This window comes from Lissotriton vulgaris, chromosome 1_1, assembly GCF_964263255.1.
Source record: "Lissotriton vulgaris chromosome 1_1, aLisVul1.2, whole genome shotgun sequence".
In the NCBI taxonomy this organism is placed as follows: Eukaryota; Metazoa; Chordata; class Amphibia; order Caudata; family Salamandridae; genus Lissotriton; species Lissotriton vulgaris.
The window spans coordinates 875,505,035-875,528,400 of NC_141685.1; the positions used below are offsets into that span (position 1 = coordinate 875,505,035).

General features: G+C 49.1%; 1 protein-coding gene across 4 annotated transcripts in view; it reads right to left on the minus strand.

Annotated features, from left to right (window-relative positions):
• The window catches only part of EP300 (EP300 lysine acetyltransferase), a 520,590-nt gene that overhangs the window by 322,532 nt on the left and 174,692 nt on the right, over nucleotides 1-23,366 (minus strand). For all 4 annotated transcript variants that reach the window (XM_086958296.1, XM_086958288.1, XM_086958278.1 and 1 more), the window contains exon 9: nucleotides 20,798-20,915. In XM_086958296.1, the coding sequence (XP_086814422.1) occupies nucleotides 20,798-20,915 (118 nt within the window). The remainder of the gene's footprint in view (nucleotides 1-20,797; nucleotides 20,916-23,366) is intronic.

Below are 23,366 nucleotides of genomic sequence, written 5' to 3' on the forward strand. Positions count from 1 at the left end.
GTGAACTGATCCCCTACCAAACGCTGCAAGACCGCTTTGACCTCCCGAGGGGGGACTTTTTAATGCATGCGGCTGTAACACAAGCGATGCAAGTACACTGGGGGGAGGGTATTCAAGAGCCCCCGACATCAATGGCTTGCCAATACACAATGATGGCGGCCGGCACGTATAAAGCGGTGACGTGCCTCTACTCACGAATGATACGCTGCAACCCCTGGTGACGCTGAAAGAGGCTTCGGAGCTCGAGCTGCAGACCGAGATCCCGGATACCACATAGGCACAGATAGTGAGGCGGGCGAGGAAGAGCGCAAGAAACGCTCGTTTTCAGTTAATACATTTCTACATACTGCATAGGGCTTATCTTACACCTAGGAAGATTGGGAAGTATTTTGGAGTGGAAGATGCGGCATGCCCCAGATGCAACACGGTGGGAGCAGAACTGGGACATATGCTCTGGGACTGCACACATCTGCGGGCATATTGGAGGGAGGTTATTGAGACGTTAAACACGGTGACCGAAAGGGAGATGCAAGTCACCAAGGCGGTGGGGCTTGTTACACTGGTTCCCGCATACACCCAAAAACAGGATCTCAAGTAAATGGTTAGATATGGGCCTGATCTTGGCTAAGAGGGAATTGACTAGGAACTGGAAATCAAAACATTGCCCAATGCTTAGAAGGTGGACCAACGAGATGCTTAAGTGGGCAGCGAGTGAAAGCATGCTCAGATACCAGTTAGCCCGCCGCAGATCGGACAGAGCACTGGAAGCGGACATGGAATGGGAGATGCTAGTGCAAGCCTTGCGAGTAAGCACGATGGAAGAGGACAGCCTTTCTGAGTCGAGCGAAGTAGAACCCCAACACTTACCAGGAGCACATTCCTAAACAGACATTACCACTCCTGATAGCACACACACATGTATACCACGGTAGAGCTTAGGCGTAGGGAAGAGCACTCAGGAGGGGGGGGGGGGGGGGGGGGGGAAGGTTGGGGAGGGTAGGGGAGTTTGGTCGAAAGGAGGGGTTGAGGGTAAGGGCTGTTAGAGGGGAGCGGGGTGAAAATATTAAAAGCAGGATGCGATACTCCGAGTCTACGGAAAGGCATATGCGCAGGAGGGCAGGCAGGATGATCCACTGACTGACGCCGCCCGACCTCCGGGTTGTGGGCTTATCGGCTGTGTACATTCCAAGAGTGAAGGGAGGGGAGCGCGCTGGCGTCTGTGGAGAGGAAATGTAAATATGCGAAGTGCACTATGTTCCCTGGAATAAAAACGGTTTAAAAAAATAAAATAAAGAATCCTTTATTGGTGGATGTCTGCTTTAAAAGCTGTGGTATTGTCTGCTCCAGTCTGCTTATAGACTCCTCTATACGAGGAGCGACGAAAAGAACCTCTACCTTGTGTAGATTGTTAAGCTCCCATAGACTTGGCAGTGTCAGTGTCCTTTTTCATTTTCATTTTTTCAAGGATGGCGTCTACCTCAGGACCAAATAATTGTTTTGAATTAAAAGGCTGGTTTAAAATGGTGGTTTGCACCTCTTGCTTAAACCTGGAAACGCGTAGCCACGCATGTCTTCTGAGAATGACACTTGTATTTACAGCCCTAGATCTGTATCTGCTGTGTCTAGTGCACACTTTATTGAGGCATTAGATATTAGTTTGTCTTCTTGTATCAGGTCAGTTGCTTGTTCTTCATACTGATCTGGTAAATGTTCTAGAAGTTTTTCTAGTTGGTCGTAATGAGCCCTATCATACCTAGAGAGTAGGGCTTGTGTATTAGCTATACGCCACATATTTGCTGCCTGTGCAGCTACTCTTTTTCCTGATGCGTCTTTAACTTTTGACTCTTTATCAGGTGGGGGCGCTTCTCCAGATGTTTGAGAATTTGCCCTCATTCTAGCGTTTGACACTACTAACAAATCTAGTGGATGGTGTCCTTTAATATAGACTGGGTCTGAAGGTGCTGGTCTAGATTTCTTTTCAATCCTAGGATTTAAAATCCTTTTGAGTACAGGATCTTTAAATACTTCTGGAGCGTGTTTAACTACTCCTTTAATCATTGGCAATATTTGAGCTGTTCTCAGAGTGCTCAAATGTGTCTATTAAGAAATCTTCAATGTTGTCAGAATGCATAGGCACTCCATGATCAACTGCTGCTCTGTTTAACAAATGGCTAAACCTAATTGGGTCTTCAGGAGGGGAAGGCTTTGATGGGTATGAGTGGTTCGGGAACGTCAGGTATATTCTGTGGGTTCTGAAAATCATTTATGGGTACCTCTCTAGGTGTTGTGTAATCCCATATATCCTCATCTATGTTGTAAGAGCTAGGCTCCTCCTCATCATCCCCTACCTCCAAGTTATATTCATCATCATTTTGTTGAGAAGAATGTGATGAAGGTGGAGAATGTGTAGGAGATATGTTAGGTATAGGAGAAGAAGGAAGAAGAGGTATAGGAGAAGGACGTATGGGAGATGTTGCACATTCCTTTTTAGCAGGCACTACAGGTGTGGCTGGGGCCTCTGCTGGCCTTTTCTTGTGAGGTGTAGTACCCACACGACATGTCTTTGGGTCTATAAAAATCTTCTTCTGTTGAGGATATGGAGTAAAAAGTTACTCTTCCTCTACAACCTTCTTGGGCTTCGATTTTTTCGGATCCGACGGAGGTTGCGGTCTTTCTTTGGTCTTGGGAGGTGGTGTAACGTCCCGTGGCAAAGTCTTTGGCGCCGAAGGTGATGTTTTCAGCTTTGAAGGCATGTTCGAGGATTTGGGCACCTCAGAATCGGGCTTCTTGGTCTTCGGCACCGAAGGTGTTTAAGTCGACGGTCTCGGAGCTGTTGCCTCTTTCGGTTTCGGAACCGTTGTTTCTTTCGGTACCGATGTGTCTGTGTTTCTGTGCAGACATAGTTTTTGGTTTCGGTGCCGAGGTGTCTTTATATTTCGGTGCCGACAAGAGATGTTTGTTTACTCGGTGTCGAGGCACTAGAAGGCTTTGTTGTTTTCTTCGGAGCCGGCCTCGATGGCTAGGCTGTCGAAGTTGATTTTCGGTCTCGACTGGTCCCCTTGGGCGGAGTGCTGACCTTTGCCTTCGGTTTGGGCATAGTATGTGTTGCAGGGGCATTAGTACTCACGCGTTGACCCGATGGAATGGAGTCATCTGAGTCGTCTGCCTCTGATACGACCTGGAGCTCCGGAGAGTCTTCTTCTGGAACGTGGGGAACTTCCTCGTTGATATCTTCGAAGATATCCTCCGGTGCTGGGGCCTATCTCCTCATCTCGTGTCGACGGGCCCTCCGATCCCGAATGGTCTTTTTCGACCGAAAGGATGCACAAGCTGTGCAGGTCGACTCGTCGTGTTTCGGAGATAGGCAGAGGTTGCAAACCTCGTGGTGATCGCTATGAGAAAATTTTGCCTGGCATTTCGGGCATTTCTTGAACGGAGTTCTTTCCATCTGGTGTAGGCCGCACGGCGTCGATAGGCCTAACGGCCCACTTCGATGACCGGAATGGAAAATATGTTGTTGAAAGGCTTTATCTTCGATGTTGAAGTTAGTTTTGAAGTTGTTTTGGAAGTTCTGCGCTTCGAAGTTGTGAAGAATCTTCTTCTGGCCGGAGCGGAGAATCTTTCATCCGAACCCAATGGCGGAAAAAAACAATCTAAGGGTGGAGTCGATGCCCATGCGCACTGTTGTCCAAGGGAGGAGTCACCTATCTCAGGACTGCAAAGACTTCTTCCAAGACAACAACAAACTGCAATCATCCGAGCCCAACACCAGGTGGCGGACTAATGCTAAGGTGAACAATATGCAGCTCATATGCCTCAAACATATTTTTTCTCCACCCTAGGAGTTACCCCTCCGTTACATGCTGGCTCTTTGAAGGCTTCCTTGCCTTGGTCCAGAATACTTGGCAACATGGGAAGATAGTGTTCCTTTAGTTGCAGGTGCCAGAGTTTCCAACAGAAAACATGAATCCCCCTTTACTTCGTCTAGGGGCACCCCAAACTGGTTTGCAGCCCTTTTAAGAATTTCCATGTAGGAGGCAATGTCATCTGGGGGAGATGCCTTCTAGGGATCTCGCAGTGTCGAGCTCGTTCAATTTGTTCTCGAAGTTTTTAGTTTTCCTCTTCCTCCGGTATGTTATCGTATTCCTTGGTGTCTTAGCCTCGAGGTTCCCGCGTTGGTGGGAATTGGAGGATACCATCTTCCTCCTCTTTGGAGTCTTCCACTTCTTCGGCGTCAACGGTTTCAGGATCGACTTCTGGAGCCTAAGGGATTCGATACTCCTTTAGTGAGTCGAACTCCTAGAGAAACCATTTCTTTCTCGAGTCTTCTTATCGACTTAGAGGGCCCTTTTGGCAGCGCATGCCGGGGTCTTCCTTTTTTTTTTTGACGACTGTCTTCGGCATTGAAGCTTTTTTAGCGGGTTTTGTGTCATCGACCCTTGGCTTCGGAACCTTGTACGACTCCCCCTCTTCGGCAACCTTTGAGTAAGTGCCATGGGTTTCTTTCGGTTGAGACGGACCTTTGATAGCATTTTTGCTCTGCATCGGGTTTCCCTTGGCTGTTTTTGGTTCGTGGCTCTTCGGTTCTGACGGATCTTTGTCAGTCTTTTTCTTCTATTCCTTAGTCTTCTTTTCGCCTTCTTTTCTGTTTTTTCTCGGCTTTCTTTTCTACAAGTTCGATGTCCGATCCATCATGTGTGAATTCCGCAGGAGCTGCATGATCCTCTTCGTCGCTCAAGAAACCCATCTCGCTCATGGAAGGTTTCTTCGTTGGCATCAACATCGTAGTGTAGTGGGCCTGTCTCTGATTTTGGCGTGTCCTGAGAGTTTTCGGCAGGAACGCTGCACAGACCTTGCATTCATTATCCTGGTGATCCTTGGGTGGACAAAGGTTGCACACGATGCACACTGTGTGTGGATCCCGCAGTGCATATTTGAGATGGCACATGGGGCAGAACTTAAAAGGGATCTTCTCCATGGCTCCTACCTCGCCATTTGTGGCCTGGAGTGTTCCTCTAGTTCGGGCCGCTGTGCTTCTGTCTACGACTCTGCGTCAATGATCGGTCTCTACTCGTTGATCCTATCTACGACGATCTTTTCTTGACGTTTGGGGGGGGGGGGGGGGGGGGGGGGGAGAGAGACTTCTTCGGAGCTTCCCGTCTTGCTTCCAGATCCAACAGCGGAAAACAGAATCTTAAGATGGCCACCACGCAAGTCTACCTCCAGGATGCCGTCTGATGTCATACAGAGGACGTACCAGACACCAAATGGTGATCGATATCGACCAAAACAAGAGGGGAAAAAAAAAAAAACCAAGCCAATTCTGGACCCAACCACTAAATGGCGGAATGATGCACAGCATGTGAACCCAGAAGCACAAGTTATTTACCTTCGGTAACGATATATCTGTAAGAAACAGTAGTTCGTATTAGATTCCTTACCTTACAATATCCCCAGGCGTCAGACTGGATCCGGAAACTTTTGCGTAGCAGTACCCTTACGTGTCGGTAGGCGTCGTCTGCGGCTCCGCGTCAGTCGTTGGCACCGGGATGACGTCGCCGGGGTACTTAGAAGCCGCCCTCGCGCACTGACGTCAGTTCTTATACATAGCTTTTCCACGCCAGAAACGCAGAGCCATGATAAAAACCAACACTGGTGCCATGAAACTAGGGCCCTGAAAGGGGATGACCTTAACCCTAGATATCGGTTCGCAGAACGGGGAGGATGGGTGGGGCGGTAAGGAATCTAATACTAACTACTGTTTCTTACAGATATATTGTTACCGAAGGTAAGTAATACTAACCTGTTTCTTTCAGATGCAAAAGTTAGATTCCTTACATTAGAATAGATACCCAAGCAATACCAACCCCGGTGGTGGGTCTGCGAACCAATGATCACACCAGAAAGTCCTGGAGAACGGAACAGCCGAAAAAGCCATCTCTCCGGACTTGGCTGTCCAGGCAGTAGTATCTCGCAAACGTCTGCAGCGAGGCCCACGTAGCTGCCTGACAGATGTCCTGCAAGGGGACTCCCCGACCCAGGGCAGTAGTAGTCGTCGTGGCCCGAGTGGAATGGGCCCTCAGCCCAACAGGAGGTTCCTTTTTAGCCAAAGAGTAGCATACCTTGATGCACAACACGACCCACTGAGAGATGGTCCGCTTGTGCACCGCCCGACCTTTCTTAGCGCCCACGTAACCAACAAAGTTGGTCATCCACCCGGAACTGGCGTGTGCGATCCAAATAGAAAGAGAGTGCACGTTTTGGGTCCAGACGGTGGAGCCTCTCTTGCTCTTTCGAGAGATGCGGAGGCGGAAAGAAGGTGGGCAAGGTGATGGACTGCCCGATGTGGAAGGCTGTGACTACTTTGGGCAGGAAAGAGGGTCGCATCCGCAACACAACTTTGTCCGGATGGACAGAAAGGAAGGGAGGTTTAGAGGAAAGAGCCTGGAGCTCACTCACCCTCCTGGCAGAGGTGATGGTAACCAGGAATGCAGTCTTCAGAGTAAGGAGATGAAGAGGACAGTTATGAAGTGGCTCGAAAGGAGCGCACATCAGATAGGTCAGAAAAAGGTTCAAGTCCCACTGAGGCATCACGAAAGGGACAGGAGGAAACATGAGTGATGCCCTTCAAAAACCTATTTACAACTGGGGACGTTAACAAAGGGCAGATCAGGGAGCCATATGAAGGCGGAAATAGCAGAGAGGTAGCCCTTGATAGTGCCCAGAGCAGAGGCCTGCTGGGCAAGAGAAGAAAGAGGAGAACCTCTGAAAGAGGGGAAGAAAGGGGATCCACAGCCTTTGCTGTGCACCATGCCACAAATTTGTTCCACCTGCAGGCGTATACCCATTTTGTGGAGAGACGCCTGGCTGCCAGAATGACATTACAGATTTCAGGAAGGCAAGTCAAATGGCCTCCACTGCCGCCGCTTAATCTCCACGCATGTAAGTGGAGACTGGACAGGTTCGGGTGGAGGACCGTCCCCTGCTGCGACACAAGGTCCTCCTGAAGAGGCAGACGAATCGGGGGATCGACAGACATGCTGAGTAGCTCGGGATACCATTATCTTCGTGCCCAGTCCGGAGCCACAAGGATAACTTGGGCCCGGTCACGTCTGATCTTCAGCACTCTGGGCAGAAGTGGTATAGGCGGAAAGGCGTACAACAGACCGCAGCTCCACTTGCGACGAAAAGCGTCTCCGAGCGAGTGCCGCCTTGGAAATTCCAACGCGCAGAACTGATGACATTGCGCGTTCTCTTCTGTGGCGAATAGATCTAACCAAGGCTCTCCCAACTGCTGAAAGAGGCCTTGCGCCACGTCCGAGTTCAGACGCCATTCGTGATCCATCATGCACCGACAGCTGAGTTTGTCCACCCTGACGTTCAGGGAACCTGCCAGGTGTTGAACCACCAGGGTCACACCCTGATGTTCCAGCCACTGCCATAGGCGCAGAGCCTCCTGGCATAGGGTCCACGACCCCACCCCGCCCTGTTTGTTGCAGTACCACATGGCAGTGGGGTTGTCCGTGAACACCTGCACTACACTCCCCCGGACAAAGGGGAGGAATGCCTTCACATCAACCATCTGGAGCTGCGGCGATCCGACTTGCACTGGAGCCGGGACTCCGCCGGAGACCAGAGGACTCTGATCTCCGCCTCTCCCATGTGGCCCCCCCAGCCCTGGAGGGACATGTCAGTCACAACTATTTGCTCCGGTTGGGGTAGGGAGAGGGATCTGCCGCTGACCCAATTGCGGTCCGTGAGCCACCACTGCAACTGTCTTGCAGTGCCCTCAGATCAAGACATGGTCGGACAAGTTGCCCTGATGCTGGGCCCACTAAAACTTCAGGTCCCACTGCAGAGCCTGCATCCGCCACCTGGCGTGATGCACCAGAAGGATGCAGGAGGCCATCAGCCCCAGAGTCAACCTGACAGACTCGGGATAACGGCTGAAAGATCGGCATCAGAGTCTGAATACCCAGAACCGCAGTTCGGGAGGATAAACCCAAAACTAGAACCGCTCTGATTTAGAGGAGCTTCTGAGAGGGACACATGTGCGACTTCGGCACATTGATGGAGAACCCCAGCAGGTGCAGGAGGTCGGCCATAGTCTGGAAGGGGCTGACGACTGTCTGGGTCGAGCCCGCCTTCAACAACCAGTCGTCGAGGTAGGGGAAGACTAAAACCCCTAACCTGCACCGATGAGCTGCGACCACCGCCATCACTTTTATGAACACCCGTGGGGCACTAGTAAGGCCGAAGGGGAGCACGGTAAACTGAAAGTGCTCGTGGCCTACCGTGAACCGCAGTTAACGCCGGTATGCCAGCAGGACGGGGATGTGAAAATAAGCGTCCTGCAAGTCCAACGCTACCATCCAGTCTTCCGGGTCCAGAGCAGCTAAGACCTGAGCCAAAGTCAGCATCTTGAACTTCTCCTCCTGGAGGAAGCCGCTGACGTTCCGCAGGTCCAAGATAGGGCGTAGGCCTCCTTTGCCCTTCTTGGGAACCACATAGTAGTGGGAGTAACAACCACAACCTACTTCTGGCCTAGGAATGCGCTCAATGGCCCCCTTGGCCAGTAAGGCCGTAACTTCCTCTTGCAGAAGACTCAAGTGATCCCCGACACACGGTGGTACTGCGGTGGCATGGCTGGAGGGGTCACCTCGAAGGGGAGGGAGTAGCCCCTTCGGGATATATTTATATATATATATATATATATATATATATATATATATATATATGCAATTGCAGCCTAATAAACACTAGAGATGAATCATGCTGTAAAGAATTTCCACCATACATGAATAACATGCATTAGAAACATGAGAAACAACAACAAAGTTTGTTTAGAAACTGTTTTAATGCTTAGAAAACAGTAGAAATTCTCATAAAACACTGAAAGCATAGAAAGCTCCCAGGCTGCATTGCAAATACAGTCTAAAAAGACTGAAAAGCTAATCTGTATCTGTATAGCAATAAACTGACACCGTGCCTTTAAGGCACTCATGACCCCCAGCTTCCCATCATGCCTCAGGGTTGACAGGTCAGTTCTTTGCGGAGACTGAAAAAGCCCATTGAACAAGGAGGTTAACAATCTCCCAATTAAAATAGTCCTTTGCCCGGGGAGGCGGGAGGGTTGCTTATGACTTTGATGTGGATACACCTGGAAGAGAACTAGGATTACAGGTAAGTAACTAATCCTTCTCTTCCAGGGGATCCTCATCAATAGTCATACGCATTAGAATAGAATAGCGAGCCTCACCTCATCTCCCTGCGGGCAAAGGAGAACACAGAAAACGTGATCAATAAGCCTAGTAAAAACCAAGTAGGATAGAGGAAACCATTATCCGAACAGATTTCTCAAGGAGGCCTGGCCTAATTGAGCATCTGACATAGGGACGTCATGCAAGAAAGCAACAGTGACCGCTTTCCCCCTGGTGGAATGTGCCTTGGGAGGTAAAGGTAAGGGCCTTTTCGCCAGCTGGTAAGGTAAGGTAATGCACAAAACAATCCATCTTGAAATGGATCTCTTAGCGGCTGGGAAGCCTGTTCTCATGGCGCCATAATTAACCAACAGTTGATCTGTCTTCCTTATTTCCTTGGTACTTTGTAAGTAGAACTTAAGCACCCTCTTAAGGTCTAAGGAATGAAGCGACCGCTCAGATGGGGCCGCTGGATTAGGGAAGAATGATGGCAGGGAAATGGATTGATTGATGTGAAAATCAGACACAACCTTAGGGAGAAAAGAAGGATGCGCCCTTAAGACAACTCTGTTATGGTGGAAAACAGTGTAAGGCTCATTGGTACACAATGCCTGGATCTCGCTTACTCTGCGCGCGGATGTAATTGCTACCAGAAAAGCGGCCTTCCAAGACAAATGCTGCAAGGAAGCTCTGTGGATTGGCTCAAAAGGAGGACCCATCAACTTTGACAACACCAGGTTTAACTCCCACGGAGAAGGGTTTCCAACAGGGGGATACACTTTCTTTAACCCCTGTAAGAAGTCCTTGACCACCTGCATCTGGAAAAAGGAGGGCTGACTAGGCGACTTCCTGTACGCCGTAATGGGAGATAAACGCACTCTGATAGAAGCATACTTAAGACCAGATCTTGCTAGATACAGAAGGTAAGGGAGGATGACATCCTCCTGCCCCTCCGTAGGATCAAAGTTATGTGCTCTACACCAAAGAAAAAACCTCTTCCACTTAAACGCGTATGGCATTCTTGTGGAGGGTCTTTGTGCTTCTTTTAAAATATGCATACAATCAGGAGGAAGATTTTAATGTCTGTATTGCAGGACCTCAGGAGCCATGCTGTCAAGTTCAGTGAGGGAAGGTTGAGATGAAGAATCCTCCCTCCCATCTTGGTCAGCAGGCCCGGCCTGCAAGGTAGTCTCCTGTGTGGAAGAACCGACAGATGTAGAAGGTCCGGGTACCACGACTGCAGTGGCCAGTCTGGAACTAACAGAATCATGGTCATGCTGGATCTGAGTAGCTTGGACACCACCTTCGGGATCAGGGGCAGAGGAGGAAAGGCGTAGGCAAATGTTCCTGACCAGTCCATCAAAAGAGCATTCCCCCTTGTCCATGGACAGTGGAATCTGGATGCAAAGGCGTGGCATTTGTGTTTTCGTCAACGAATAGATCTATTTTCGGACGACCCCAACAATGGAAAAGGTCCGCCACCACCTCGTCGTGTAGCACCCAGTCTGGCTGATCTTAGAAGTGCCTTCTGAGTGCGTCTGCCTTGACATTTAGCTCTCCTGGAAGATGCACCGCCACCACCGAGATGTTCCCGGCAAGCAGCCAGTGCCAGATCGCTTGTGACTCCAGGGAGAGAGGACGAGACAGAGTTCCACCCTGCTTGTTCAGGTAAAACATGGTCGTCGTGTTGTCTGTCTGGACCATGACTGAATCGGACTCAATTGCTGGCAGGAAAGCATTTAGAGCCAGATGGACTGCTCATAGCGCCAGCATGTTGATGTGTAGGTAGGTCTGTTCTTTTGCCTGCCACCGGCCCTAGAATCTTAAGGCACCCCCATGTGTGCCCCTCAGCCTTGCAGAGACGCGTCTGTCACCACCAATTGCACTGGTAGTGGCTGGTGAAAAGGGCCTCCCACCATCAGATTCCGCTGCTGAGTCCACCATGAGAGGGAGGATCTCGCCGCCTTGGAGAGAGAGAGAATTGATCCTCCCAGCGACCTGTCGACTGATCCCACTGGTCCTCCAGAGTCTGCTGCAAAGGACGCATCCTCAGCCTGGCGTTGGGAATGAGAAAGGTGCAGGACGCCATGGATCCTAGCAGGGAAGCCACCTGCCAGACTGTCGGATTCTGCACCTGGAGCAGAAGCCTGCATCTCTGTCTCATGGAAGACGGTCTCTCTTCCGAAGGATACGCTCTTCCCACACTAGTGTCCAGAACGGAGCCGAGGTAGTGGATGGACTGGGTGGGCTGCTGCACTGACTTGTCCATGTTTACATGCAGCCCGAGGTCGTGCAGCTGCTGCAGACAGAACTGGAAGTTGTGACTCACTTGTAGTGGGGACTGACCTTTTAGCAGCCAGTCGTCCAAGTATGCACACACACGGAGTAGACGGCGCCGGCGACCCTATCAAAGGTCCCGCAGCAGACGACTCATATCTTCATAGCAACTTGTATGGACGCCATTCACTAACAAGCCCATTTTTACTTTTAAGAACTGTTGGTGTTACGTGTAGGAAGGTGGATACCAGACTATGGTTGCCCCCAACTTTTTGCCTGGTGTTTTGCTGGTTTTCCGACTTAGTTGGCCTGGGACCCTGCCAATCAGGACCCCAGGCCTACTGCTCTCTCTCTAAAATGGATTCCATGTACCTTAGGAACATTTCCAACTGGTACTGGGCCACCTTATCAGACCCTGTAACTCAGGGCATAGGTGTACCCAGGGCCTACCAGGGGCTGCAGCATGTATTATGCCACCCCTGGATGGCCATCTAAATCTGACACAACTGGCTGCACGACAGCTGGGGCAAGGTGGTGTAATCACCCTTTGCTTTAGATATAGTATACCTATATCTAACCCTAAAATGGACACACAGATTCCTATCAGTCACTCCTATGGCAGGCCTTGACAATCCTGAAGGCAGAGTGCTTGGAATCGTGTGAGATGGTGCTCTGGCATGAGCTGAGCCCGTTTGCAGCTTGCGGAACCAAGTCCTAATAGCTGTTCCATGATAACGCATACCATATACTCTTAAGTGCATTATAATCCTCGCGGTTAAATGCTATCTTTGGTATTGCTTTATCAAAACATGTCGAGTAAGGTGTCATACAAATTGGAATACTAACCCCTCGCCAATTCTGGCGACGGGGTTAGCATTCCACCCTTCTAGAGGGACACGACATGTATGTAACTGTGAACCCCGATTAAAGTTAACTCAAGCCTCAGCATCACAGAATGGATGCTGCCACCACAGACACGAGTCTGACCCCCTGCAGCTGGGAGTCCTTCCAGCGAGGGGAGCTTGGACAAAGGGTTTCCTGTCAGGGGCAGTGCTAGCACCATCCCAGACAGGGTTTTGTGTATCCTGGGTAGGCAGGGCTTTACAGGAAGGTGACTGCAAGTGGCACCCCGGTGCTCACTATGCATCTGCCGGCTAGAACCAGTTCCAGGGGCACACCAGTCCCTGGCCTGGGGAAAGTCCGGCATAGGAGAGGGGTGTAACCACCCCCCTTTCTGGTCCCACCCCTAGGGCAGGACCTAGTCGCGTACCCACCCCTTTCTTTAGGATAAAGGCAGGAGAGCGGACCCTTCCAAATTAGATCATCTTTGATTCAAGAAACTACTTTCTACGAAAGGAACTCTCGACTCTTCTCAAGATTTCTCCCTTGTGGCTAAGGAGTAGTCACCCTGCATCCGCAGGCACCATCTAAGAACTCTGCGGTTTGCTGCACGTCCTTCCTCCGGAATCCGACTGACCAGCTCGACGAGACCCGGCTTCCCTGGCACCTCAGACCTCTACCTACCTCTACAGCTAAGCTGAGAACCATAGGTGCAACGAGACCTCGAGGGACCGGCCATCATCAGAACTGCACGACTTCTATCCAGCACGACCGCCGAGGGATCCTCTGGTGAGTGCTTTGGGGTCCGAGAAGCCCCGACCCTGAGCAGCTCCAGCACCGAAGTCCAGCCCCCCAGCATCTCCACGATCTGCGTGGGGCCCTTCTGCTTTTTGGCTGCTCACCGCGTTGTCTGGCTACTAGCCCGCTGGCTTGTGGCCTTCCCGACGACGATCGACGACGACAACTCTGCTGGTCTGGTTGCTCCAGACTGGCCCTTGCTCCCTTCCAAAAGAGGAGCACCCCGGACCCCCCTGGTCCACTCCAGACGCCATTTTAGGTCCACCGCGTGGGCTTGAATTTGCCAAGACTTGTTGACCCAATCCTGGGTCCAGCGACGTCGACAGCATCAACCATCGTGGGACAGCTCGCACCTCCATCCTGGTGGCCGACAACGCCTCCTGGTCCGTGAGACTGCAGAGCTCAGCGTCGCCCACTCACCTGGTCGAGGTGACTTCGCCCGGTGCCATCCTGGTGCCCACACAATCACTGGCTAGTGATTAAGAACTTGGTCCCCTCTGCTTTCAGGTGTCATCCATCTTCGATCCAGGCTTGGATCACTCGAACAATCTTCACTGGTCGCCTGCCAGCAACTTCTTTCTTCAGGCTCCTGGTTCGTCAACGAGGATTCCCGACGTCTTTTCAGACCTATGCAGCTGCAGCCCCTGGGCTAGGTAACTTCGGCATTTCGGTGCCCCAGCATAGCCTCACTATCCAAGGGTCCAGATCCACTTTCGTTTTCAACCTACCTAGTCGGGTTCGCCCGAGAACACTAACTTTTGCTTTTACTAGCCTCCTTAGACTTTGTCCCGCATCCCGCGTGAGAGTGCGCACTCTGCACCAGAGTCCCCTAGGCCTCCTACTAGTAATCTGAAGGTTCAGTAACGTAGTCCTAGCGATTCCAAAGCCTATTAGTCAAGTACTTACCTGCTAGTAATTTCGCATTCCACTTTCATAGTATATGGTTTTTCGTGCCCCTCGGGCATTTGTGTAAATTGTGCAACTTAAAGTATTTTCGTAAGAGTTTTGTTGTGTGCTTAGTACCCGGTCCTCATAAAGAGTACAGGGCTGTTGTGATCTAAATAAATACACTGTTTATTTTCATAACACTTGTGTGGTGTCCTTTCACTTGGTGTTCAAGGGGTATATGTGATGGTATAACAGCTGGCTTAACACGCCCTCTAGAGTTTAGCCCGATGACTGCTCGTATCCATGCTACTAGGATAGCTGGTCTATAAGGTTGACTTATAACCAATCACCATAAGGGTTGTTTGGACTGATACAAAGTGCTCACTAGAATAGTGAACATTATATATCAGGCCAACTTCTCACATTACGGACTACCCCCCCCCGGGGGCGAGGATAAACTCCCGTTTTTCCTCTAAACACAACTGTTCATCGCCCACGGAGGAACGCACTTGGATTCCTTTCCAACAAATTTTATATAATACAGGAATCTCAGGCTCAGATCGCTGACAAAACTTTTGTCTTGCGCCTATGATAGATGTGCAATTTTATTTCGGACCATCGGATTGAGATGTTCCCATTTGTAGCCCTGACGAAATTCCCAAGGCACTAAAGGGAATGAAACCCGTTGGCTGTGCCTTTGTATCTTAAAAAGAGAGAAAAAAAGAATTCAATAAAGAAAGAACAGAAGATTTACAAACTTCATGAACTTTTTTCACTATTTACGTCACCGAGCGCACCTCTCAAATTTCTTGTAAACTCTTTGTATGTTAGACATCCTTGGCAGCGGATGGTGAGTGGTTGCACCACACAAACTTATGAAACAGAGGAAGTTGATGTGCTAAACCTTGGTCTGCTGCTGTGTACTTTCATTTTTATGGATAGACAAAGACCTTTTCTGTGAAGAAAAGCTGCCACCACTGCCATGCATTTGGTGAAGATGTGCGGAGCCGACTTCAGTCCAAAGGGCAGGACCTTGTACTGATAATGTTTGTGGCCGACAACAAACCGCAGGTACTTCCGATGACGTTTTGCAATGGAAATGTGGAAGTACACATCTTGGAGGTCCACCGAACATATCCAAGCCCCTGCAGATGTGGACATATTTGGTGAAGGGCCAAAATGCGAAACTTCTCCTTCACAATGACCTTGTTCAGAAGTCGAAGGTCCAGAATTGGTCGAAACTTGTCCTCCTGATCTTTTTTGGGGACAAGAAAGTATCTGGAGTAAACTCCTTTTCCTCTTTGAGCGGGTGGAACCTACTCTATCGCCTGCTTTTGGAGTTATGGTTGATTGGCAGGCAAAGGTTGCAGACCGGGTGCTGGTCCTTCTGCGCAAACTTGTGGTGGCAGTTTCTGCAGAATTTAAAGGGTGTCTTGTACATCCCTGCGCACAGGGGGCCCCCTGTGTGGGCATTCTCCGAAGGACATCGAAGATCTCTAGGTTCTTCCCCTTCTTCGTCGTCTCCTCTCTGATGGTCTTCTCTCTATCTTCTCAGGTCTTCTCTGTCGAAAAGTTGCTGTATTTTCTCCTTCTCTCCTCCAAAACTTCTGGAGCTTCACGTGACGATCCAGACCCAACGGTGGAAAAAAGAATCTGAAGATGAAGCCCAAGGGTGGGAGCTTCCGCCGGAAGTATGCAGACGTCACCGAAGGTACACCAAATGGTGGGACGTCGACGCCCACCTGGGCTACAAAAATAAACAAAAAAAAGACTGATTCCGGATCCAACCACCAGATTGCGGAATATGCACAGCATAGTGAATCCAGAAAGATTCACACTGCAAAAACTCCTTCTCCTTTGAGCGGGTGGAACCTCTATCGCCTGCTTTTAGAGAAGAGCTCGCACCTTTTTTCGAAGCAGCTTTAACTGACGAGGACAAGACTTTTTTGGTGGTATGTCCTTCGGAAGCGCACGGAAACGTAGCGCATATCCATTGCGTAGTATATTCAGCACACAGCGAACTCCTGTGATAGCCCACTCTGCTAGATGTTGAGAAGCACTTCCTTCCACTGGAGTGTGAAACTGCGGCGGAGGAAGCCACTGCTCATGACTTTCCGCCTTCCGTCGTGGTAGAGGACTGCTGTTGGTGACCACCTCTATCTCTGTTGGACCTTCCTCCTCGAAACTGGGTCTTCCCCCGGTTCTTGTTTTGGGACCACTGAGGGGTTTGAACGCTCTGTTTAGGCCCCTTGCGCTGGTTGGATTTGTATCGGCGCTTAAACTCCTTCTCCAACCTAACCGCTTTGACAGTGTCCAACTCGGTTTTCATCATATTCATCTCTTCGTCAGCGTGAGTGCCGAAGAGAGAAGAGCCAGAGAACGGGAGGTTCATGATTCTTTACTGAGCATCTAGCTTCAGTCCTGTTAATCTTAACCAGGACGATCTCCTGGCGCATAGTCCATGCGCGTAAGAGTGCGCTGATAGCACAACGCCATCTGCCGCTGTGCTTATCACTTGGTTAGCCACCAAAGATACCTCTGTGACTATCTCAGTAAAATCCTTTTGGTCTTCCTTTGGGAGCTTTGTTTTGAAACGCTCCAAAGAGTCCCAGAGTGCTCTGTCATACCTGCCAAGCAACGCAGCCGCGCTGGAGACTTTAAGGGAGGCAGCAGCAGACATGCAGGCCCTGCGACCCCACGAGTCCTGGAACCTGCTCTTTGACTGGTGGAACAGAAGTGGCCGAAACAGCATGCGTCTTCTTCGCTGCTGTCACAATGACAGAGTCTGCAGGCGAATCCGTCTTGACGAAGACCGGATCCAAGGTAGCTGGCTTGTATTTCTTCAAGAGACGAGCCGGCAACGCCTTAATGGTTGCTGGAGTTAAAAAAGTGTCCATGACAGGGTCAAGGATCCCAGGTACCAATGTCAACAAAGTACGAGATGCGGTCTTCTGATGGAATCTCAAAAATCACTGTTGTCTTGACTTGCGGGACAGACATCGCAATATTGAGCTTCTGCGCACCTCTCTGCAGAACCTCATGGTAAGTGGAAATGTCATCTATGGAAGAGACCCTGGAAATCGGGCTGTCCGATAGTGTGGGGGAGTAATCCCTCCTGGAGGATCGGGTGGAGAAAGTAGAGGAAGTATATGGTGTTCCTACCTTTCGGTGTGCACTACTCCTCCTTTCTCTCGATCTCACAGTGCGTTCCTCGCATCTCGGAGAACGTGACTGCCGTGCCTTCTCTCCGGAGAACTCTCATGCCTGTGTGTAGGAAGGCTCGCTCGGTCCGCTTCGTCCACCAGTCTCTGAAGAGGAGACCTATGTGCAGAACTGGCATATTCCTGCATCAGTCTTACTGCTCCTGAGTCCTGCCAATGACTTACAGGTAGATACCATCTTGGGGACAACTGAATTGCAGCAGGAGCCTCCTTTGGTTTCGAAGGAGACTTGCAGACGCGGGTAGCAGGTTCCGGAGTGGGCGACCTTGAAGAATCCCTCCTGGAAGAATGAGAGGACGAATGGCGTGAGGCTGACTCCGTCACCAGGACCACCGATCCATCCCCAGACCTCACCGAGGCCTGTCTCGACGTCGAACGTGCTCCAGACGTCGATCTAGGCTCCTGCCGTCTTGTCAACGTCGAACGCCGTCTCAACAGTGACCGGTGCCGATGATAAGCAGGTGAGTGCTGTCTCGACGTCGAACGGCGATGAGAAGCAGACGGTGGACATCTCTCAATCGACGCCGAGTGTCTTCTAGACAACGGCGGAGCTGCATCCGGTCTCGATGTCTAAGGTCTTCGAGACGACGGCGGAGGGGTTTTTCTCGCCTACGATGCCGAACGTCGTTGAGACTACGACGGAGACCTCACCCTTGACGCCGATCGTCGCCCAGTTGACGGCGGAGGGGTCCTTGTTCTCGACGTCGATCGCTGATGGGACTGTGATGACAGAAGAGATCCTGCCCTCGACATCGAACGCCTTGCTGACGCAGAGTCTTTGCGCCTCGACGCCGATCGTCGCCGGGTTGACGACAGCGGAGGATCTCGAATCTTCGACGACGCACCTTTTCTCAACGGCGAGCCCGCTGTCGAGGGTCTTTTCTTCGATAAATGACCCATTTGAAGATCTTCTTTCAGCGCCGAGCCGGACGCTGAAGCTGAAGGACGCGAGGACTTACTTTTATTAGATGTTCTAGCCCTCTTGAAGCCCTTCCTGACTGGAGATCTTCCTCTAGACTTCTCTGCCAGGCCATAAATGCAAATTCTTTACCTGTCCTTCAAAGTTCTTCTGGACAGGTTCTGGCAGTGAGAGCAGGCCTTCGGGTCATGATCTTCAGGGAGACAGAGAATACAGACTTCATGAGAGTCTGTTTTGGCCTTCTTACCTCAAGAAGGGCAAGAGTCAAGAAGAGATGGCATTTTAAGGTGTTAAAAATGCCCAAACTGGTCAAAAAAAGACAGCCTCTTACTTCTACTGCTGAAAAACGTCTAAGTAAGGAATAAAAGTTGTCAAAAGTGAAAAAGATTTTCTGAAGAAATCAGAAAAGAGTGGAGCTGTGTTGCCAGGATCCTTCCTTAAGGAGCCGGAAAGAACAACTGACATAACTATCACCCCTGAGGTATGATGGGAAGCTGGGGGTCATGAGTGCCTTAAAGGCACGGTGTCAGTTTATTGCTATACAGCTACAGGTTAGCTTTTCAGTCTTTTTAGACTGTATATTTGCAATGCAGCCTGGGAGCTTTCTATGCTTTGTGTTTTATGAGAATTTGTACTGTTTTCTAAGCATTAAAACAGTTTCTAAACCAACTTTGTTGTTGTTTCTCATGTTTCCAATGCAGGTTATTCATAACGTGGGAATTTCAATGGTTTTATGCGAGTAAAATTTCCACCTAACTATAACTGGTGTGAAAACTATGGGTTTTTCAGTGAATGAATATATATATATATATATATATATATATATATATATATATATATATAAATAAATATAAAAAACTTCTATGGCAAAATGCAACCCCTCATTTTGTTCCTTTTCAAATTAAATGTATTAAGTGTTACCACTTTATTCCAATCAAGATGACTTCAGGTGTGCCATACTTTTGTCATAAGTAAGACTGTTAGCGTTCTAGTTGTTCTTTAGAACACTCTGTGACATTCTGTCATTGGGCTATAGTTGGGCTACATCTGGCTGATATTTGGGCTACATTTGTTTTTTTTTGTCTCTGGTGGCCATCTTTGGGCTACATTGGGCTACATTTGGGCTCTAACATATATATAGCCCAATGTAGAGGCGCGGGCCGACTGCCGGAGCTCGAGTCGCTTGCGGGACCGCACCCGTCTAGCTTTCGATGTCAGAGCCCGGCAGTCGGAGCAGGACTTGTCGTCATAGTCGGGGCCCAGACAGTGAAGGCACCAGCCATGGGGGGGTCGGTAACCGGCACCAGTCAGCTCCAATCGAAAGCAGGGTTTGAACCCGGGCATCCCTACCAGCACCGGAGTCGAGTGACTTCGAAAGATGATCAAATATGATCGAAAAAGTTAGTCAATATATGGGTACTACTTTTTCCGGGAAAAAAAAAAGAACTGTAGTCAGCGTGCGAGGGCGGCGTCTTAGTACTCCAGCGAGGTCATCCCGGCACCAACGACACGGACGCGGAGCCGCAGATGATGCCTACCGGCACTCAAGAGTACTGCTACGCAAAAGTTTCCAGATATTTTGAGGTAAGGAATCCAATACTAACCTGTTTCTTTCAGATAAGGATTCACGCTGCAAAACTGCCTCAACCTATAAAGCTGGCTCTCTAATGGAGTTGGATGTTTAAGTGACTAAGTGACCGCAATACAACTAGCCCAAATTTTTGGTGAAAAGTTTCTAAGTGCCAAATTTGTTGAAGTTGCCAGTACTTGTTCACTGTTGAGATGAATGCTTTGATTTACTATACCTAGTAAGTTCTCTATCTCTGGAATCCTCCGTGGAGCTTTATCGTTGGGGGTCTAAAAATACATTAAAATATAGTCTATTTTATAAATTGGTTTTGGATTACATTGGTGTCTTAGTGATTTCTACTTCAATTGTTTTGGTAGTGTTTACCTGCTTTACACTTGTTCCTCTATGTAAGCCTTGCTCCTCAGAGCCACAGCTACCAACGGTTGAGCTGAATGTTTGACCAATGAAACCTAAGAGTCCTAAAGGAGTTTGAAAGTATTGCACGTCAAGGTCGCACAACCACACCATATAGTACAACCCATTTCCTCTCAGCAAAACCACAGAATATTAAGAGAACGGGTGTATTGAAGGACTTCCACCACAGTGCATGTGGTAGAATTCTGAACTATGATGGCTTCTTCGGAAAGTGGACATACAAGCACATTCACCTCATTGGCTTAGGTTTGGATGCTTTTGAACAAGGTGAATTTTACCATTAGGTAAAAAGTTGTTTGTAGCATGTCAAGCAATTTCATGTTCTTTACTGCTATTGACATTAACAATTGAACAACGAGGAATTATTTAGGCTTATAAATCGATTAATAATCAAAAACTGGTGTAGAGGCACTAACTATAGGAGGAAGAGCTGTAAAAGGAGTAGAGGACAAGAGAAAAATAAGTGAAAAGAGGCCAATGAAGAGATGAACAGACAGGTTAAGGGGTGACTAAGGTAGTGACTTTAAAAAAATGCTAGTATGCTAGTAAAGTATCCAGTAAAAATCATATGCCTCAGGTGAATTGGAAGGATCCCATTCCATCTCCCAACGGACACCTCTGCACTGTAGCTTTGGGCACAGGTTCTTACCCTACTGTTTGCAGACTCATACATGTCCCCTTCCACCTTCCTGGCATATGCCACCAAGTTCTCCATTCGCCGGTCCTTCAGTGCTGCTGGATCAGGTGTTGGGAATATGGCCTGAACTCTAGAAAAGGGAAGAGATGCAGGTGTTAAAATTAAGATGTTCTGCCATCTCTCTAGTAAGAGGGTAGCAGGATATAGGTAAAATGCTTGGCGTGCACATAGGTTAAGTTACTTACCTGTATTCCTGGTTCTCTTCCAGGGGTATCCTCATAAAAGTCATAGGCACATGAATATTCCCGCCTACGTGCGGGACCCCGGAAACATCGCATATATGTGAAAACCATATATACATACATATATACACACACATATATACATATGGAATATGCTACTTACCAGTATGCATCTGTTCTTGGCATGTAGGGCTGGTGACATTCATATCTGTGCAAAGATCGCTGCATAGTGTTGGGTCCAGATGATTGCACATTGTTGTCCTGGAAGAGTCTTCAAAGTATCACGAGATAGGTGGCTCCTCCCCTGGACTACAGTGCGCATGGGCATCTCCTCCATCCTCAGATTGTTTTTCGCCATTGTGGCAGAGATGGAGTATAATACAGTAAGTGATGACCATGCCTGAGAATAGTTCTGAGTGCTACAGCTGCGACAGGCACCGGGGAGGAGGTATGAATGTCAGCATCCCTACATGCCAGGAACAGATGCATACTGGTATGTAGCATATTCCGTTCGAGGCATGTGGGCTGCTGAATTCATATCTGTGCATAGAATAAATAGCAGTTTCCTCCTCAGCAGCGGTTGCCCGTGCCAGCTTCAGCAGTCTGAAAGAGAGTTCTGAGAACAGCATGGCCTACAGCAGCTTGCTGTTTGAAGTGTACATCTACGCAGTAGTGTTTGGTAAATGTATGTATGGTGGTCTATGTGGTCGCTCTACATATATCCTCTAGAGGAATGTTACCTAGGAAAGCCATGGATGCCCCTAACTTGCATGTGGAATGCGCTCTTGGGGGAACTGTTAATGTGCGTTTAGCTTTTTGATAACAGATCTGTATGCACTTAACAATCCATCTGGCTATACCGGATTTGGAAATGGGGTTGCCTTTGTGCTGTGGAGAGAAGGCAAACAGTTGCTTAGTTTTCCTGAAATCTTTTGTCCTGTCTATGTAATACAGGAGAGCTCTTTTAACATCCAGTATGTGCAGTGCACGGTCTGCCACTGAATCTGGATTTGGGAAGAAAACTGGCAGTTCTATGGTTTGATTAATGTGGAACTGTGACACCGCCTTAGGCATAAATTTAGGGTTGGTACGCAGCTCTACCCTATTAGCATGAATCTGTATGAAAGGCTCTTAAATAGTTAGGGCTTGAAGCTCACTAACTCTTGTTAGCGATGTGATTGCTACTAGAAAGGCCACTTTCCATGTTAGAAACTGTATTTCACAAGAGTGAAGAGGTTCAAAAGGTGGTCCCATTGGTCTGGTGAGAACTATGTTCAGATTCCAGACAGGTGAAGGTGGGTGTCTGGGAGGAATTACTCTTGAGTCCCTCCATAAAAGCCTTAATGGCTGGCACTCTAAAAAGGGAAAGATGCTGTCTGTTTTGAAGATAAGCTGCCATTGCAGCTAAATGTATCCTGATGGAACTATAGGTCAGACTGCATCTATGTAGATGCAACAAATAACAAATAATGTTCTGCGTTGATGCATCTAGCGGAATTATGTCATTATTGGAACAATAAATGACACATCGCTTTCATTTTGCCACATAGCATGCCCTGGTTGTAGGTCTTCTTGCCTCCTTGATGATGTTCATACAGTCTGGGGGCAGGTTCAGGTAGCCAAACTCTATGACCTCAGGAGCCATATTGCAAGGCTCAACTGTTGCGGATCTGGGTGCTGAATGTCTCCACGGCTCTGAGTGAGGAGACTGGGTGTGAGTCGCAGGGGTCGGTGAGGCACCACTGAAAGTTCTAGGAACATGGTGTACCATGCCTGCCTTGCCCATGTTGGAGCAACTAGGATGAGCGTCATTGAGTGCTGCCGCAGTTTGCGTGCCACTAGCGGTATGAGCGGTGATGGAGGAAAAGCGTACCCAAATCTGCCTGACCAGTTCATCCATATCGCATTGCCCTGAGATTGCGGGTGTGGGAACCTGGCGGGGAAGGTTTGGCATTTTGGGTTTTCCTTTGTGGCGAATAGGTCTATCTCTGGATGACCCCACTGCTGGAAATACGGTTGGAGCACCGAGGGATGTATCTCCCACTCGTGCATCTGATGGCTGTTTCTGCTGAGCAGGTCCACCATCTGGTTGTCTTTGCCCGGGAGGTGTTCCGCCATGAGGAACATGTTTCTTTGAATGGCCCACTTCCACATGCTCTGGGCTAGATGTGACAATTGTGGAGAGTGTGTTCCTCCCTGCTTCTGGATGTAATACATGGCAGTCATGTTGTCCGTCCGGATCCGGATCAGCACGACTGTTGCACAAATGCAATTAGAACGCCTTCATTGCCATGAAGATTGCCATCAGTTCCAGCAGGTTGATGTGCATCGGCTGCTGC